Source organism: Gouania willdenowi, chromosome 4 (assembly GCF_900634775.1).
Source record: "Gouania willdenowi chromosome 4, fGouWil2.1, whole genome shotgun sequence".
NCBI lineage: Eukaryota > Metazoa > Chordata > Actinopteri > Blenniiformes > Gobiesocidae > Gouania > Gouania willdenowi.
Genome location: NC_041047.1, coordinates 14,230,038 through 14,246,854, shown reverse-complemented (window position 1 = coordinate 14,246,854; position 16,817 = coordinate 14,230,038). Strand labels below are relative to the sequence as shown.

General features: G+C 37.9%; 2 protein-coding genes across 4 annotated transcripts in view; one reads left to right on the top strand and one right to left on the bottom strand.

Annotated features, from left to right (window-relative positions):
• The window catches only part of nr5a2 (nuclear receptor subfamily 5, group A, member 2), a 65,494-nt gene extending 62,059 nt beyond the window's left edge, over positions 1-3,435 (top strand). Inside the window, exon 7 of the mRNA XM_028443869.1 lies at positions 2,265-3,435. Within this exon, the coding sequence (XP_028299670.1) occupies positions 2,265-2,512 (248 nt within the window). The 3' untranslated portion in view covers positions 2,513-3,435. The remainder of the gene's footprint in view (positions 1-2,264) is intronic.
• Positions 3,436-4,542: 1,107 nt separating this feature from the next.
• Positions 4,543-16,817, bottom strand: part of LOC114461632 (adhesion G-protein coupled receptor D2) — a 96,735-nt gene continuing 84,460 nt past the window's right edge. For 2 of the 3 annotated variants that reach the window (XM_028443865.1, XM_028443867.1), the window contains exon 25: positions 4,543-4,908. In XM_028443865.1, coding sequence (XP_028299666.1) covers positions 4,774-4,908 — 135 coding nt within the window. In that variant the 3' untranslated portion in view covers positions 4,543-4,773. Of the gene's footprint in view, positions 4,970-16,817 lie in introns of all 3 variants that reach the window. The other variant, XM_028443868.1, reaches the window with a different exon arrangement.

The following is a 16,817-nucleotide window of genomic DNA, read 5'->3' as shown; positions in this document are numbered from 1 at the left end:
CTCTAGACCTCATTAGCCACTGATTTATATCCCGCCCCCCCACACACACACACTTTCCTCCTAACGCTGTGTATGTGTGTTTTCAGATTATTGCAGGGATTAGTCTAAAACATGGCGGTATTATTAATTTCAGCACACGGTTTAATCTGGAGGTGTCAATTACACGCAGCGACTGTCGTTCCTTGTTACGCTAGCGTGAGCCGACTCAACCTGCGGGTCAAAGAGATTAATAAAAGATCACACGCACAGACACAGAGCCGCTACCTGATTAAATATTCTGCAGCCCAACGCTTCATAATCTTGACGAGTACACAAAGACCCTCCGCCTCACTATTATCCATTTAGCCAGTTTTTTTGTTTTGTTTTGCAATAATCTGCTTAAACCCCTAGCGAGCTTATTACTGTCAAGGAAAAGTGCTCATAGCTGTGCAGAAAGGTTGGAGTTTGAAAAGATGCTAAATGCATTTTGCACAAATAATTAATTGTGAAAAGATTAAGTTTGGTGCATGAAATATTAGACCATTTCTGCCATTAAAAATGTGCTGATAAAGGATTGTATCAGATTTTAATACAACATAAATGTTTTCTTTTTGTGCAATAACGAATAAGGAACAGTAACAGTTTAGGCGTTAATATCACTGTAAATCTGCCCTACATAATTTATCAGCTTCTAGGAAGTTGAAGTCTCAGGAGAGAAAGCTTTTTTTTTTCTCTTTACCTGTTTCTCTGTACAATGCAATCCCAAGAGATGATTCAAAGGCAAAACAAGAAAGGACGAAGGGAAGATTTCATCATGTGGTACATTTTGAGGACAATTAAGATAAGCCATGACCAATAAATTCCACATGTAACAGTCCTCCGATACATGAAAGATGGTTGCATCAAACTAGGAGGCATAATGCCAACAACTTGTTCTAAATTCACTTTTAAAGAACTAAAACTTATTTTGATCGACTGTATCTATGCTCTGTCCTACGGTGCTCAGTGGTACGTCTCCGTCTGATTAGGAAACACTGGGTTATGGTTCACCATCTAGATCACGTCAAAATCATAGCCCAGGCCCCACATCCGACCCTTTGGAGCATCCAATTTGGCCCGCAGGAGAAAGTAGAAGTGACACAGAAAACATGAATCACTGTGTGAATGAAACTCAACAATATTTGCAGGGGCTCACAGTTTTCACTGTGCTTATATTGCACAATAGCAGACATTCTTTAATGTAAAACTGTTGAAAAAAAACTAAAAAATCTTACAAAATCTGTTAATTTTCCTCAAATTACTTCATATTTCCCTTCAATAAATAGAAATTCGTCACAAAATCTAGGAAATTTGAAGTGAAGACCCCATTGGGACTGAGATCTGTCACATTCTTACAGATTTTGTATTGTATGTATACATAGAAGTGCAAACTAGGGCACAATGATGTTGAAATAACTAGTTTTACTGTCTAAAATCTGTGGCCCCATTTGTGATTGAACTGCTTCCTATTTGGCCCCTGAACTAAATGAGTTTGACACCCCTGGAATAGATGAACGTGAGGAGTCTTGTGCTGCTTTCACACAGGGATAGTCCTGGACTACAGCTGATGATATCATCACCTTGATTTGGCTCAGTTTGTGTCCAGGAAACACTTTTTAATCTGCTCCAAACGGGCTCTGATGCAGTTACATGTGCTCGTCGCTAGCAGGCCCAGTTACTGGAGTAGAGACTTCTCTCAACAGACTAAATAGATAAAGAGAAGGGAAGGGTCTCATCTATTTGTCAAGGCGAGTGTGTAAAAGCACAGACACATCTACCTTCTCTGCCTCTTCTTTCACAATATTCAACAATGGTTTAAACAACAAATTATCTCTTCATAACAAAGACTTCGTCACCACTGTTTACAGATTTGTTTAACAGAACAGTAAATAATCATTGACTTCAATAAGATAAATTAACACTACTGGGTCTACTCTTTTCCTCGGATGTGACATTTTGTCAAAACAAAGCATCATCTTTAATGATTCCGTCACGCGTGAGTGAAATTACTGTAATTAAGATATTGGCATATAGAGCAACTCCTTAGCTGTCCAAACAACTGATCTAGAACTCCACTGCCTGATCCACTCTAGCATATAGTAGCAGATATATACATTACAGCAGCATTACGTAGCAATATTGTTGTATTTTTGAACAACTAGGAGGCTACCATTTCTTCTCAATTGTCAAATGGTACTATTGTTCTGTCTTTAATTCACTAACTATTGTCTTACCTCCTTCTTTAGATGTCAAGAACTTGGAGAACTTTCACCTAGTGGAAAGTGTCCAAGAACAGGTCAACGCAGCACTGCTGGACTACGTCATGTGTAACTACCCACAGCAAACGGATAAGTTTGGTCAGCTTCTCCTTCGGCTCCCTGAGATCCGGGCCATCAGCCTGCAGGCGGAAGAATACCTATACTACAAACACCTGAACGGTGACGTGCCCTGCAACAACCTCCTCATTGAGATGCTGCACGCCAAGAGAGCTTAGGCTGCGTTTGTCTGCGTTCCGCGGCCCAAAGACTCAAGCAGAACAAAAACCTCCAGGTTACATTTGACCATTTGAGGAACCGCAAAGGTTAAAAAGCAGTGAGGGTTGAAGAACTTGTTTATATTAAAGCTCATTGTGACGTCTGAGTTACAAATTCAAAGTGCAGATCTGGACACGAATGTGAACAAAGACTCTTGTGCGAGGAAAGCATCCGTTTATTGAAAGGAAATAAGAAAATCCCTTAGCTGCAGAGAAAAATGATGAAGGAAAAACACTTTACACATCAGACACAACGTAGTGATGTTTGAAAGGCTGCACAAGCACGACTACCAGACTGTCAAGGTGTGACTCAAAAGAACTAAAAGACCTTTAGGGTTTGAAAATGGAGAGATTGACCAATACAGTCCTTGTTTTTCTGACGACCTTCCTCTCTCACTGAAACAGGCTTTTAGCTGTAGCTGGTACTGTAAAGACAAACGACAGGAGACTCTTTCCTATCACTGTGCCTGTCTCTCACAGGCCGCAGCAGCAGATAAAGATAAGGATTATTGTAAAGAACAAAGTGATAAACAGCCAAATATGATGTGTTTATGACTTGCTTGAAGACTTTTTTTTTTTTCCATTGTAATAGACATCATTTGTTCCTCTCCGTCACCTTGTGGTTCCATTTTCTGATTCCAGCTTTCCAAAAATCATCAAAAACTATTTACCTCATTAAGACCAGTGTTAGTTAACCTCAATTACAAAATGTCAGCTTGAATAATTGTATTTATAGCCTTTTTCCCTTTAAAAACTGCCCCTACTTTATATGATTTAATTGATTCTGGAAGAAAACACAGTGGGGTACTGGAAAGGGTAAAGACTCAACCTTGCCTTCTACATCAGAAAAGACCAAAGCCTGCAGCAGAAGGATTTAACAAAACAAAGAAAAATAACAATAATCAGTATTAAGAGGGAAAAAAAAAAAAAATCATGATGTCACAGTCGTGAGTCTTGCCTTATTTCATTACCATGCTAGCTAACCTTGCAGATGTGAATGAAGATATGTACAAATATATATAAATTATTAATGTTGTAAAAAAAATTAAAAAGAATAATTCAACTGGTGTTTACATTCATGTATTGGTATGGGAGAGAACTGTGATGAAGCATAAATTGCAAAGCAATGGTTTTCTAAAAAAAAAAAAAAAAGGAAGAAAAAATTGACAATGAAATCAGCAAAATTTGCGTTCTTTGGTGTGTGTACAGAACTTTTCTGTTGTTTTTAGCAGTACCTAAATTATGTCGTGAGACACTAAAATCAAAGAGGAATCTCACTTCAGATATATATTTTTTTTTTGTGTCTGCTGGCATTCAAACATTTAAAAAAAAAAAAAAAGAAAATAGCATTGCTATGTCCATTTCACTTTCAGCTTTTCATTTGTAAAGCCTTTCTTTTTTCTATTTACAGTGCTTTGACTTTTTTGATGTACAGTTTGTCACTGGTTACGCTTAAACAAAAAAAAAAAAAAAAAAAAATTAAGATAATTTATTCCGTCACTGGGTTTTCATCTTTGTGTTACATGACGTGAGGTGTCCACGCCAAAATAAATTTGTTTACTGTAGCACGTTCTTGTTTTGTTTCCATGGGTACATCTGGGTTTAACATCTGGGGCAAAAAAAGTGTATCACAAATGTTTACAGGGAAGGAAACATATCACAGACTTTTTAGGTTAATGACAGAATTAAAAATAACTGTTTTTTTACATTTTTTATTTGTTTTTCTCATCTTATTTAATTGTTTTTAAACCTTTTATGCGCTGTAATTAGCTTTATCTCCATGAACAATTTACCTCATACAGCAGAAATTTAGACTATTATTATAATGCCTTTAATACTAGATTTTTGCTTTTCTGTAAATACATTAATTCATTTATATATATATATATACATGTTTTTTTTTTTTGGCCATTCTGCAAACCTTTCACAAAATATATTGTTCTATTTAGCATCATTGTGCCTTTTCTAACTTGTATTGAAGAAGAGAATCATGGGTTTGAACCCCTCATTTAATGAAATATTTCTATGGAAAAGAAGACAAACACGGGTATATGAAAAGAACAAGATTAAAAATCATAATTTTAGTGGAAAAACCTTGGATTGTAAAACCAAAAAAATAATAATAATCAAAATAAACTGATTATGAAGGCGTACACACAGTTTTCTTCTTTATCTAATGGTCAGGCATTACGATTATCTGTAGTTTTAAAACCAAACCTGTTTTAAAAATGTGACTCATCATTACGGGGCCACATTTCAAACATCCTCACTGAGCAGCATTGGGCCGACTCAGCACAGACGAGGTTGGGAGTTGTTCTGAGGCCGTCGGGAGAAACAGGACGCTGCGAACTCCAGCTCTATGGGAATGTGAAGAATACAACCAGTCAAAGGAATGGTCCCATTAGGAGGAGAGGGCCCCTGGAAGAAAGACAGGGTAAGTGGGTAAGTGTGGGATAAATGGTCACTTCATGGAGGCTATAGAACGTGAATTTGTAGCAACACAGGATTGAGGATAGGAATCAGAAGTCTATTTTAAAACACATTTTGCATGTGTTTCAGGTGTGGGTGGAAAATGTTCAGCCAATAGTTAACATTTAATTAATTAGTAATCTAAAAATATATATACTGTGTATCAAGACAAAAAAATAATAGGTTAAAGTTTAGGGTTGATGCTGTGACGTTACCTTAAATTCGTCACAGTAAAAAAAAAAAGGCCAGTTTTTGTACCGTGTTTGAATCTTTCTTGATGATAATGACAATCCTTACTGGGGGGAGTTTGTTCTAATGCAGCATTTCTATGCTGGTCACAGGCTGTCAGCGTGATCCCCAGTGCAGAGCATTAAAAATCTTACTGGGAGCCTTGCTTGCAGTGCCAGGCCATCTGTCTCTAAATGTGCTAAACCTGCTTTCACTCGCCCTGAATTTGTATTAATAATGTATGTACATTTATCCACAGACTCTAACAAGTGCAGCCTCAGGTGAAAATACTCTGAAATGCATGCTATGTGCATCCCGAAGGTGGACATCAGCTCAAAACCAACCGACTCAAATGACCGACACAGTAAAAAAAAAGAAAGAAAACACACACACACACACACACACACACACAAAACACTTGCCAAAAGCAAGATAAACACATACACACAGTTCTTCTTCTCTCTGTCAGTTTCTAAACAAGTTTTCCTTTCCGTCATATAAACAGCCCCAAGTTGTGTCTGCCAGTGTGATGTGAAGCTTTTAAACTCTGGAACAACATCACTCGTGTTTACTGAGATGCGCTTGTATGTTTCCCCGCATTGTCAAGCACAGTCAAAGGGAAAGAGATTGAGGGCACAAGAAGAAAAAACACACACAAAAAAGGTCCTGGAAACGATCCAACATTGAAGGAAAAAAAAATGTGACTGAATGCAGAAATGTGTAAGTTTGATCATCAGTTTAGTTTCAGGGGGGCCCCGGGGCCTGACAGGCATGAGTTGAGCACAAATATAGCTTAAGGAGGTCTAACTTGTCGTACCATAGGCCAGAAAATACCATACCATGATACACTCAGTAAGTCTATTGTCTTTACTTTAAACTTCTATGTAAAGGAAAAATGAGTTTAGTGGCAGTGAAATACCACATAAAGTCCAGTGTATACTTACCGTTCTTTGTTTAAAGACATTTTTAGATAACAGTTAACAGATATTATTTAAGCCACCATGATATGAACATAACTTTTCAAGTTTTAATACATTCCCTTTTCTTTTAGGAAGGGCCTTATACATAATAATGTAGACGATCGACTATTTTATGAAGGCAAGGGGAGTTTTATTTTCCACTTCTTCTTTTGGATTGTTCATAGGTTTTAATATATATAAATACATATAATAAAATAATGACTTTAAAATGGCATTTTTTTCTGAAACATAGGACAGCTGTTACATTCTGCAGCCCTCGCCAGTTCATCCCTAAACATGTAAACTGTTGCATTGCAATAGAACACGTGTCAAACTCAAGGCCCGGGGGCCAAATCTTGCCCTTAGAGCATCTAATTAGGGCCACAGGAGAACGCAAAAGGTATTGTGTAAATTACAAAATAATTCAGTTGTAGATATCTCAGACCTTCCAAATATACATGTTATAAATCTACAAACTTCCAGTTCTTAAATCACATAATTAGTCATTTTTTAATCTGAAATTGATGAATTTTCTTTTTTTTTTTCAAAATTCTGCAAATTACCTAAAATTTGCTTTAATTTAATGGTTTGTGTAGTTTTGTAGTTTTTTGTGTTTGTCTATTTTCTATTTGAATGAAAACGGTTTTCAGAAGTATTTTGGTCAGTTTGTTTACGTGTGTGTGTGTTTGTTTGTACACAATAACTTGAAAAGTTATGAACGAATTTTGAGGAAATTGTCAGGAAATGTTGATAATGGGTCAAGGAACAGTTGATTACATTTTGGTGATGATCTGGCAGCCAAAAGAAAATATATAGATATATATTGCATTCCTTTCCCCATCCACACTGTGGAACTTCTGTTAGGGAAGAACACTGATGATGACAACAGTGATGTCATCAGTGTCCGATGGTGTACACAGACACACACACACACACAGACTGACCAACATACTTCCAGAAACCATTTTCGTTTTGGAACAGTGTCTCCGTGGAGACGTTCGAATCCGATCGGCCGTTTTCGAAAGTCTGCGCTAAACGAGCGCGGGTTCATTTTGTATATTGTTGACATTGTGTGTTTTTGTTGTCATGGTGTGTGTTTTTAGAGTCTTGTGCATTAATCCTGCCATTTTGTTTCTAGTGTATTTGTGTTTTTTGAGTCTTTTTGTGTATTTTTGTTGGTATATTGTGTTTTTGTTGACATTTTTCTTATTTTGATGTGATTATTTGTTTTGTTGAAGCCATTTTGTGTTTTTTTTTTGCTGTCATTTTGTAGTTTTAGGTGCTTGTCATTTTTTATTTATTTTTTTTTTCACTAAATTAAATAACAATTGTTCATAATATCAAGGAAATCGAAGTGAATTTAAGTTTAAGATCACTTAATGCTTGGATCTCGTATATACTTGGAAGTACATACTAGAGCACATTAATGCTATAATTGCTCTTTATCCTGTTGAAAATCTGTGCCCCACATGTGATCAAACTGGTGTGTATTTGACCCCTGAACTAAAATGAATTTGACACACCTGCAATATAGAACATCAAAAAAAAAAGTGACGAATCTCAGAGTTTCACTATGTAAGGGTCACCAAATAGCAGGACAACCAGTTACCACTGAGCATATAAAACCACAGTATTCCATAGGCTAGATCCATGGTGAGATGGTTATTGTTATAACCCCACAGAACTCCCATCAGTACTATATTTCTGTTAGGATCAAGTGGACGTAAAAATATCTTTGAATACAAGTCAGAGTTTGTTGTATTTGATTTAATTTATGCATAACTATAAGAATAGCTCAATAGTAGTTTTGAGCATCAATTAGCTTACGTTCTAATCACTTACGCCAACCAGCAACTAAGAGTTTGTTTGGCAACATGATGAACAAGGCTTAAAAATGTAAAGATACAATTAATAGGCAAGCATTGTTAATAGAAACACTCACCAATTATAATGCAAAAGCCTTATTGTGGCATGCAAAACAAATACACTTTAGCTTTAGAGATGGAACGGTTCGAAGGCCGCTGCCGTTTCATTTCAAAACATGCATTATACATCATTGTGCATAAAGAGGGAGCCTAAAGCATTATGATGTTTCTTCCATGATGATTATCCTTTATTAGTCATTAAAAAGAGATAGAAGGGAAAAAAATACAACTTTTAAGCACCTGAACCTCGCTGCCAGCATTCTATTAATTGCCTGCACAATGGAGGAGCCTTTGGAGATTTTTCATTTTCAAAAAATGAGGAGCATGCATTCAGTTGCGCTCATGTTATACTGGCACTTAATCCTACAGAACTCACATAAAAAAAAGGACTCAAGGTTGCATCCGAATGAAAGCCTCAACTACAGCCACTTTAGAAATCCATTTAGCGAGTGGGGGGTTAGAACATCTAATTCAAACAGTCACCCTGTTAAAACGGTTGCACCAATCTCTTTTAAAAAGCACACACGCACGCACACACACTTTCAGGCTCGCACTCTATTATTGTGTTTGATTGGTTCAATTGTAAAAGAAAATCTGGCACGTAGAGGAATGGCAAGACACAATGAATTCATCTTGCCAGACCTCATCCAAAGGTGAACACAAACATTCAGTGTTCAAATGCCATAGCATAAAATAATCGACATATACATAGATTCTAGGCTGAACCTATACAAATATTTATTTCAATACTTAGCCACAGTTTGGACAGTGACCCCTCTGCCCTGAGTTAGTAAACTAGCTTCATTGTTGTGAGACATTAAAGAAAGCCGACACAATTGATGAATAAATGAGAAATATTGTCACAAATAGGTTTTTAGGAGAAACTAAACCCTGGAGCTAATGCTAACGAGACGCTGAAGGGAATAAAGGGGAGAGCTTTTTGGGGCGCATCCATAAAGTCAGCAAATTGATGGTCTATTGTTCTATAAATCTGTGATCACCATGTTCATTTATTGATCTGAATAACATCTACTGTTATCCAGGAAGTTTGATATTATTTGGGCCATAGTACATAGTCATCTTAAATATGTAAATACTTGTTTTACTCAAAAATAAAATGGGTTGAAAGTGACCAAAATTAGTTTAAACTTGGAAATAATGGGCATGACAAATTTTGAATGTAGTTAAATTGACAAAATAAGAATGAAATATGGTGACAAGAGGTTAAAAGTTACAATAATGGGTCAACATATGTGACATTAGGTTGGAAGAGTGGTGGAAAGGGTTTATAAGTGCCGAAAATGTCTTGAAAGTGGAAAAGTGTATAGTGAAGGCATTGAAATGTAATGGAGAAGTGGCAGAAATGGGAGTCAAGTAGCAAAAATGCATTAAAAGGAGCAAAAATATGGCAAGGAAAGTGATTTAAATAGGTTAAAATATGGCAAGTTTGGTGTTTTTGCAGAAAAAGGGTAAAAATAAGCAAAAATGGGCTCAAATTGTTATATTCTTAGTTTGTGAAGGCATCTGGCGACCCCCTCCCAGTGTCTTGCGACCCCAAATGGGGTCCTGACATGGTAAAGACCAGCACAGATGGCCATTACTGTGTGGCCGAGTAATGCTGTCTCTGTGCTGCCAGTGCATGGACTCTGACTGAATGCAGAGGTACGTGCCTTGCTCATGGTCAGGAATACCGGCGACACATCAGCTCTCAGGCGAGCGGGACAGTACAGAGGAACAAAATCCACATACGCCTCTCATCCAACCACCATCCATCCAACACCAGAGGTGCACAACGTCCCAGAGACCCCTGTCTACCCAGTTCAAGAATCCCATCATCATTTTGTGAAAGGTGTCACTTAATGACAGCCTTCATGCTAATGACAGTGTAGTGTCAGCCTTATGTATAAAAATTCAAGTGTTAGCTTTCATTCTAAAGTGTTATACAGTATGTTAGTGGGGAAAAACCCATTTACATTCATTGTTTAAAATAGTTCAAATATTGTTGATATTAAAGTGGTATAAAGATATTTACTTTATTGTATGTTTTTTTTAAAACCTATTTTGTAATAGTCACTTTTGTGTACCAGTCGTGCTAAGAGCAGATTGTGAATTTTTTTTAAGGCCATAACAAGAGTTTCACGGGAAGTTAAAGCCTTGTTAATCATGGAGTAGGTTTTTGAGTGTGTGACCTTACAGGAAGTGGGTTACACTATCATTCTGAAGAGATACAATATTTTTGTTATAGATGTAAAATATTGTTTTTCGAGAAAGGCAAAATTGGGTAAATACTGTATATATTTGGTATTAAAATTACTCGGTACATACATTTAATACTATAAGGTTTGTACTGAAATGCAATGCTGGAAGTTTAATAACAAAAATCTTTATTGGCTTGTGATCCAATACAAACTACATCAAAATATATTCACGGTAGACATTTAGAAACTCAGTGATAACACCCTCAAGTGGCTCAAACTTTGTAAATTCAGTAACTTCAAAGTGCAGTTTGTTTAATTTTCTCTAGCAATAACCCACCACCTGACAGCATATCGTCTCTCAACCCTGTTGATTTATATTCCCCTCATTATGTCCACAAGTCACTCTAAATCTTTAGAAATCACATTAAGCTACATAAGCCATTCAAGTCTTAGATGGAGTGTCAAGACAGTGCATTTGCCATGCATGAATACCATATTGCAATCACCTATAAAATAAGAGCTTAAGTAAGAGAGAAGAGACAAACAACACGGCCAGGGTACGATAAATGACGGTACTGCAAAGGTGCCCTCGGGCAAAACATCTCCAGTCCTTGTTGAGATGAAGCTGCTCAGAGACTGAGTAAGTCTGTTTACATTTGAAAAAAAAAAAAAAAAAAAAAAAAGAGAGAGAGGGGTGGCTTATGGGAGATACATTGTCAGTCCGTAATCAAGAGATAATAGTATAAAGTCCACATTTTTTCTGTCCACTGTACAAATTATCACCCGTATTGATAAGACTGAACAAAACAAGGAAACATCATTTATTTTTAAGTTTCTAATCAAACCTTTCCTGTCAACAATAAGAATGTATCACACATAGGACTAGGCTGTCAAGTAGAGCTCAAGTTTTTTTTTTTTTTTGTGAGCATTTGGCCACTCTTTGTTCTGGAAAGTCCATGCATTAACTTACAGGAGCTTTCTTTTGCTGTGTATACAGCACAGAGTCTAATAGGAGGGGAGTGAGGTGAGGAGGAGCTGAGTAAAGCCTGAGGCTGTGAACACCAACGCACGGGGCAGCGGTCCAATCAATACAAGCACTGCCACACGTGCACAACATCGGGTTGGTAAACTGGTCAGATAGTACCTCCTGCTAGTTGTGTTGGTCACTATGGAATACATGATGGTTAATGTACATTCCATTTGGTAAGCTGAAGAAACTGGTAAAAAATAAAATTTCAGCTCGAATGCAAAATATATTTCATTATTTATGTGGTCAAAACTACAATGTTACACTGATTAACGGGTCTTATGAAAAGTACCAGTGTAACATTGGAAATGGTGTCCATTTTCTGCAGCGTAATACCCCCGTGTTGGTACTACCTGCGAATATGGACCCTGTCTATAGACTATGGACCGTGTCTATAGAATATGGACCCCCTCTCGGTCCATTTGCTGTGGAATATGGACCTGTTGTTGTTCTTGGTTAATGGCATGTTGCAACCAACTTGAATAGGTGCATATCGCCAACTACTGTACAGGAGTATGCCATCTACTTCAGGTAAAAAAACTACAACAAAAACTATGTACTAGTGGTGGTAATTTAAAATTTAACCTAACTCTAAATCCAATCAGATCAAACTTTATTTGTAAGAAACGCAATCATACACAGCATAATTTGCAGTGAAATGCATATCACTTCTCCAGATGGGGGTCCACATTGTGTAGAAGGGGTCCAAATTCTATAGAACAGGTCCACATTCTATAGGGGTCCATTTACAAACAAGTTAATTTTTGCTCCTCTTTGGTAATGGGAGTAGTGAGTCTTTCCCCAGGTCTGGGTCCACCTGTCCATTCTTTCCGCCATGGATACCCTCTGCCTCAGAGAGAAGCAACCACATACTGGTGCTTATTTGTAAGTGAGATGAGACTGGGCTGCCCAACATCCTGCATCATTGTAAATAAGGCACAGACCACTATACGCCTCTCCTGACCTGCATTCAGACATAAACAGGAAAAAGCTTTCAGGAAGGAAGTGATATTTTTTTTACAGCTGTGCCCTGTGATGAGGACAGAAATGTGTAAGACCTGCATTTCCAATTTCCCTATCGGAATCCCATGATATATCTCATGTTTGCAAGGTGCCGCTCAGAATCATTTCAAGCCTAAAAAGATGACATGCCAGAAAGTGTGAGGTTAGCGTTTGAGCTTTGAAAAAGAACTGTGCTGATTGTCTTTGGTCCTTTTCCTGTACCAGGCACACAGAAACCTTCCTCTCTTTGTTTTTACTCTTGGATGAAGATCAAGGAACCACATCCAGTATCTGGACCTGTGATCTGTCAGGGTGCTGGGATTTATATGGTACTTGTATTGCATGATATTCATCACATTTGCAAGTCGTGGCAATAAATCCCAGAGGTGGACTGCATGGACTTATCGGAGATGAGGCAACACATCCTTATGTTTGAAGTGTATGTGTTGTGTATTTACAAGGAATCAAAAATAGAAGTACTTTCAATGAGTCATCTGTGCTTTTCAGTTGGGTAAGAACTTCAGTCATGGATGTAATAGCAAACAGGAACATGCACGCATTGATAAATCTCTGTCAATGGAATGGGTGATTAAACTGTGCAGATAGGTTAGGGGCGACTAAAGTCCTGCAGGAAGAGATTTTATGTCCAAAATGTCATAGACTTGTTTTTGCTCTCTCTCTTTCCTGTTGTGTTCTGATAGGGACTTCCTCTCCCTGTTGGGGGATGGATACACTGTCATCTGTCCCACTCCCCATTCATTCATCCATCCATTTATTCACCACTCACAGAAATATGGTCTTTTTTGGATTTTGTGTTAGCATTACAAAAGTGCTTACAAAAAATATAAAACCTAATATGAAAAGCCCTCCATCTAAATGCATTTGAAGACACTATGTATCAGTGTAGGCATTTAAGTAAAAACCTGTGTATCCCTACACGTGAGCCTGGAGGTCAGAGGTCATTACACTCACCATGGTAACACCAGGGTGATCTCTTCCTGCCCAAGCTCTATCTCCATGACCAACTCCCTTCCTTCCCACTGACACACGCACAGCCGCATACACACAAACACATGCAAGATTTTAATAAACTTATCAAGGCAACCTTGTAAATTGACGGACATTAAAAAGTAATGGTGACATGATATTCAATTAACAGTTTTATCATTACCTTTGTCAAGCGCCGCTGTGCGCAGAGCTGTAAGGTTATGTTTTACCCTCCTTTATCTGTTAACAAGATAACTTCAAAAGAAATTTGGATGACATTTTCAGGAAAATTGATAAATGGGACAAGATACAGGCAATTATGTTCTGGCAACCAAAAGAAAAAAAAAAAAATATATATATACAGTATATCCTATTCATTTTCCAATCCACACTGTGGAACTTCTTGTTGATGAGCTCAATGTTGACAGGTAGTCATGGTAATCCTGAGTTTACCATGTTACCATGACATGTTGGCTGAGCTTGAACGGCTTGGCGGAGGTCTGCGCTCTCCGAGTGCTTTTCTAGTTAAATCTGAATTTGGTTATCACTCACCAGAGGTGAAAGTAATGGATTACAAGTGCTCACGTTACTGTAATTGAGTTAATTTCATGGGTACTTCAAATCTGCAATTTTTCTTGTACTTAGTACATTTTAAAAGAAGTAAAGTAATTCATTACATTTCTACACCCAACCGTTACTGAGTAAATTATTTTTTTCTTTAAAATGATCAACGGACATTGTGAAACTACAAAAAATTAAATGACCAGACAATTAAAAGCATCACATTATAGCCGACCAATCAGATTAAACGTAATGCACAGTGCAAAAACAGCACTGAATGGAGGTTCTTTTCTTAGTTTTAGAGTTCAGACCATAGAGACGCTGCTAGATGTTAATCTAACCACTAGGAACAGAGCCCAAAACAATGCAGGCAGACCTGCTAATAGTGCATCATGTTTTTTTGCAGTCAGTGCCTTCTCCTCGCCCTTCTCTTTTTTCTGTTTCAGGTGTCGTGAAGCTGATGATGGCAGTTACTGATCTGTGGTTCACGGCTCAACTAATCTGGGACACTCTGATGTTCCGTCTCTCTATCCTGTTCTGTTGGTCCTTCTGTCCACTAACCCCAACCAGTCAAGGCAGATGGCTGCCACCTCTGAACCTGGTTCTGCTGGAGATTTATTCCTGTTAAAAGGGAGTTTCTTCCCACTGTCACTTATGCTGGTTCATGTGGATTTTTTGGGTTTTTCCTTTTATATATGTTGATTATGTTATTTTACACAGATATGTTTGTGGAAAATAAATTAAATTGTGCAAGATTTGGTCTCTTCCTTTTTAAGTTTATACATGAGATGTTTACTGTGTGTAGGGGAACCATAGCAAGATTTAATACCAAAAATAAACATGGGGGGGTGAAAGTAGTACTAGTAACTTTTACATTGACTATTTAATTGAGCTATTTTTTACTTGTACTTAAATATTTTATGTATGACTTACTTGTAGTTGAGTACAATTTCAATCAAGTAACAGTACTCCTACTTGAATAGGATATATCAGCACTCTTTACACCTCTGTCACTCACTAAGTGTTTTTGCATTAGTTACATTATAAACAGAAAAGTACTCTGAGAAGAGCCTTAATTAATGCCTTTTTATCCAAAGCGGGGATCTGAAGTGAGGAAAAATAGACCAATTTCTCAGACAGGGCCCCCAGCATCTTACAGCGCTAGTCTGGTTTCTTCTCCTCTCAGAGATTTCACACTGACCACCTCACGTACTGTACATGCACAAACACATTGACTTTTACTAAGTCTCAGCCATAAAAACGCATTGCACGCACACGCTCTTACAGTTAGAGAAAGGAAGCCCAGGCTGCCAGAGTCTGTCGAGGATGTGAGGTGCAGTGATGGCACATTAATGATTGGATCCATGTCATCAGCTCGCATTAGCCCACACTGACCAAAGCCTGTCTTTTATTTCAATGAGGATTGTTTGAGTCAAACAATAGCCCCCCAGCTCCACTGAAGGTAAGGAAACGGTGAGAAAGACAACTGTCAGTGGTCACTAAAGAGTATTTTTGTATTTTGGGCAAGGAATGATCCCCTGGGTTTGATAGGGTTGCATATCAGTCATATCACTTTAGCCCAGCGACATCCGCTGTTGTTCAGGTGACAAATAGACTGACAAAGAATGAGCTCCAAAGGAAATACAGCCAAACAATGTCTCTGTGGAACCATAAAAGCTGTTTAAGAGGGAGCAGCATGAGTAAGATATCAAATGACAACTTTTAAAATTGTTAGTGCAAATGAGGAATTTAGTTTATAATATCAAACATGTTTTAGGGATTATAAATGTCAGAAATGAAGATAAATTAACAATTATTTTTCAATATAAATGAAATATAGGAAAATGACTATAATTTGTTTGTACCTGTCTTGCCTTAAAGTGTGTTTAGTATATGCTAATCTACTCATGCAGAGCAGCAGGTCTTAATGAGAAACCTTTTGCTGGTGATCAGTGCTATTGATCAGCCTTAGCCCCTGCTTTAAGTAGGGCTAATTGATCAATCACCAAAGGTTTCTTTGGATTAATGGGACATGACTGGTGCCCCTTCCCCCGGGCAAGCCTGATACTCAGAAAAAGTGCGTGTGCTTATATGTGAGGTTCTTTTCTTTGCAGTGTGCGGATCATTAAACACATTTATTACCAAGTAAAAATCAGGAATGAGAAAATCATCCTATTCAGCAACAACTGAATTTGATTAAAACTGCACAAATATTTAGGTTATTCACATAACCCCAGTTCTCTGATTAAAATGAGTGAGATGTCTCACTATGGGATATACGCACTGCTGCAGCACTCAGAAACAACAATCTTATTACGCCAAACCTGATTGGCTGGTGAAACATATCCATCCGCCACAGATAGTCCCACCTACCATAAGTAGCACAGGTGGACGGCACTATGTCATTAAAAATAACCACCTCTTCTGACTTGCCCAAGCAAGAATGGTTACCTGGTGAGACATTTCACTTATATTTTTCAGAGAGCCGGGGTTATGTAAATAACCTTAAGTTCTTTCATAATATTTCGATCGATGTCTCACTATGGGATGTAATAGCTCACGTATTGAAGACAAGCTTGTCAAGCGTACATCAGCCCATAGGGAAAAGCACTGCTTTGTTGAGAACAGCAAAACAACAGGTGCCACACACGGAGCAGAGACGTCCAGCAAAGAAAACCAGACAAATGTGGGAGGCGAGGACCAACTCACCGGAGCAAAAACGTCCCAAACAGACAGAAATCCAAAAATCCTCTCCAGGACTACGAGAATGTCCAGGACGTTGCCCTTCTACCTGTCGGACAGTTTGCAAGGTCGAGACACCGCGCTCATTTCTGCAGCACCATAGCTCCTACTGTTCTCCCTGTGGCCTGGACCAGGCAACGTTGCACGCGGAGACAAAAGTCGGTGATA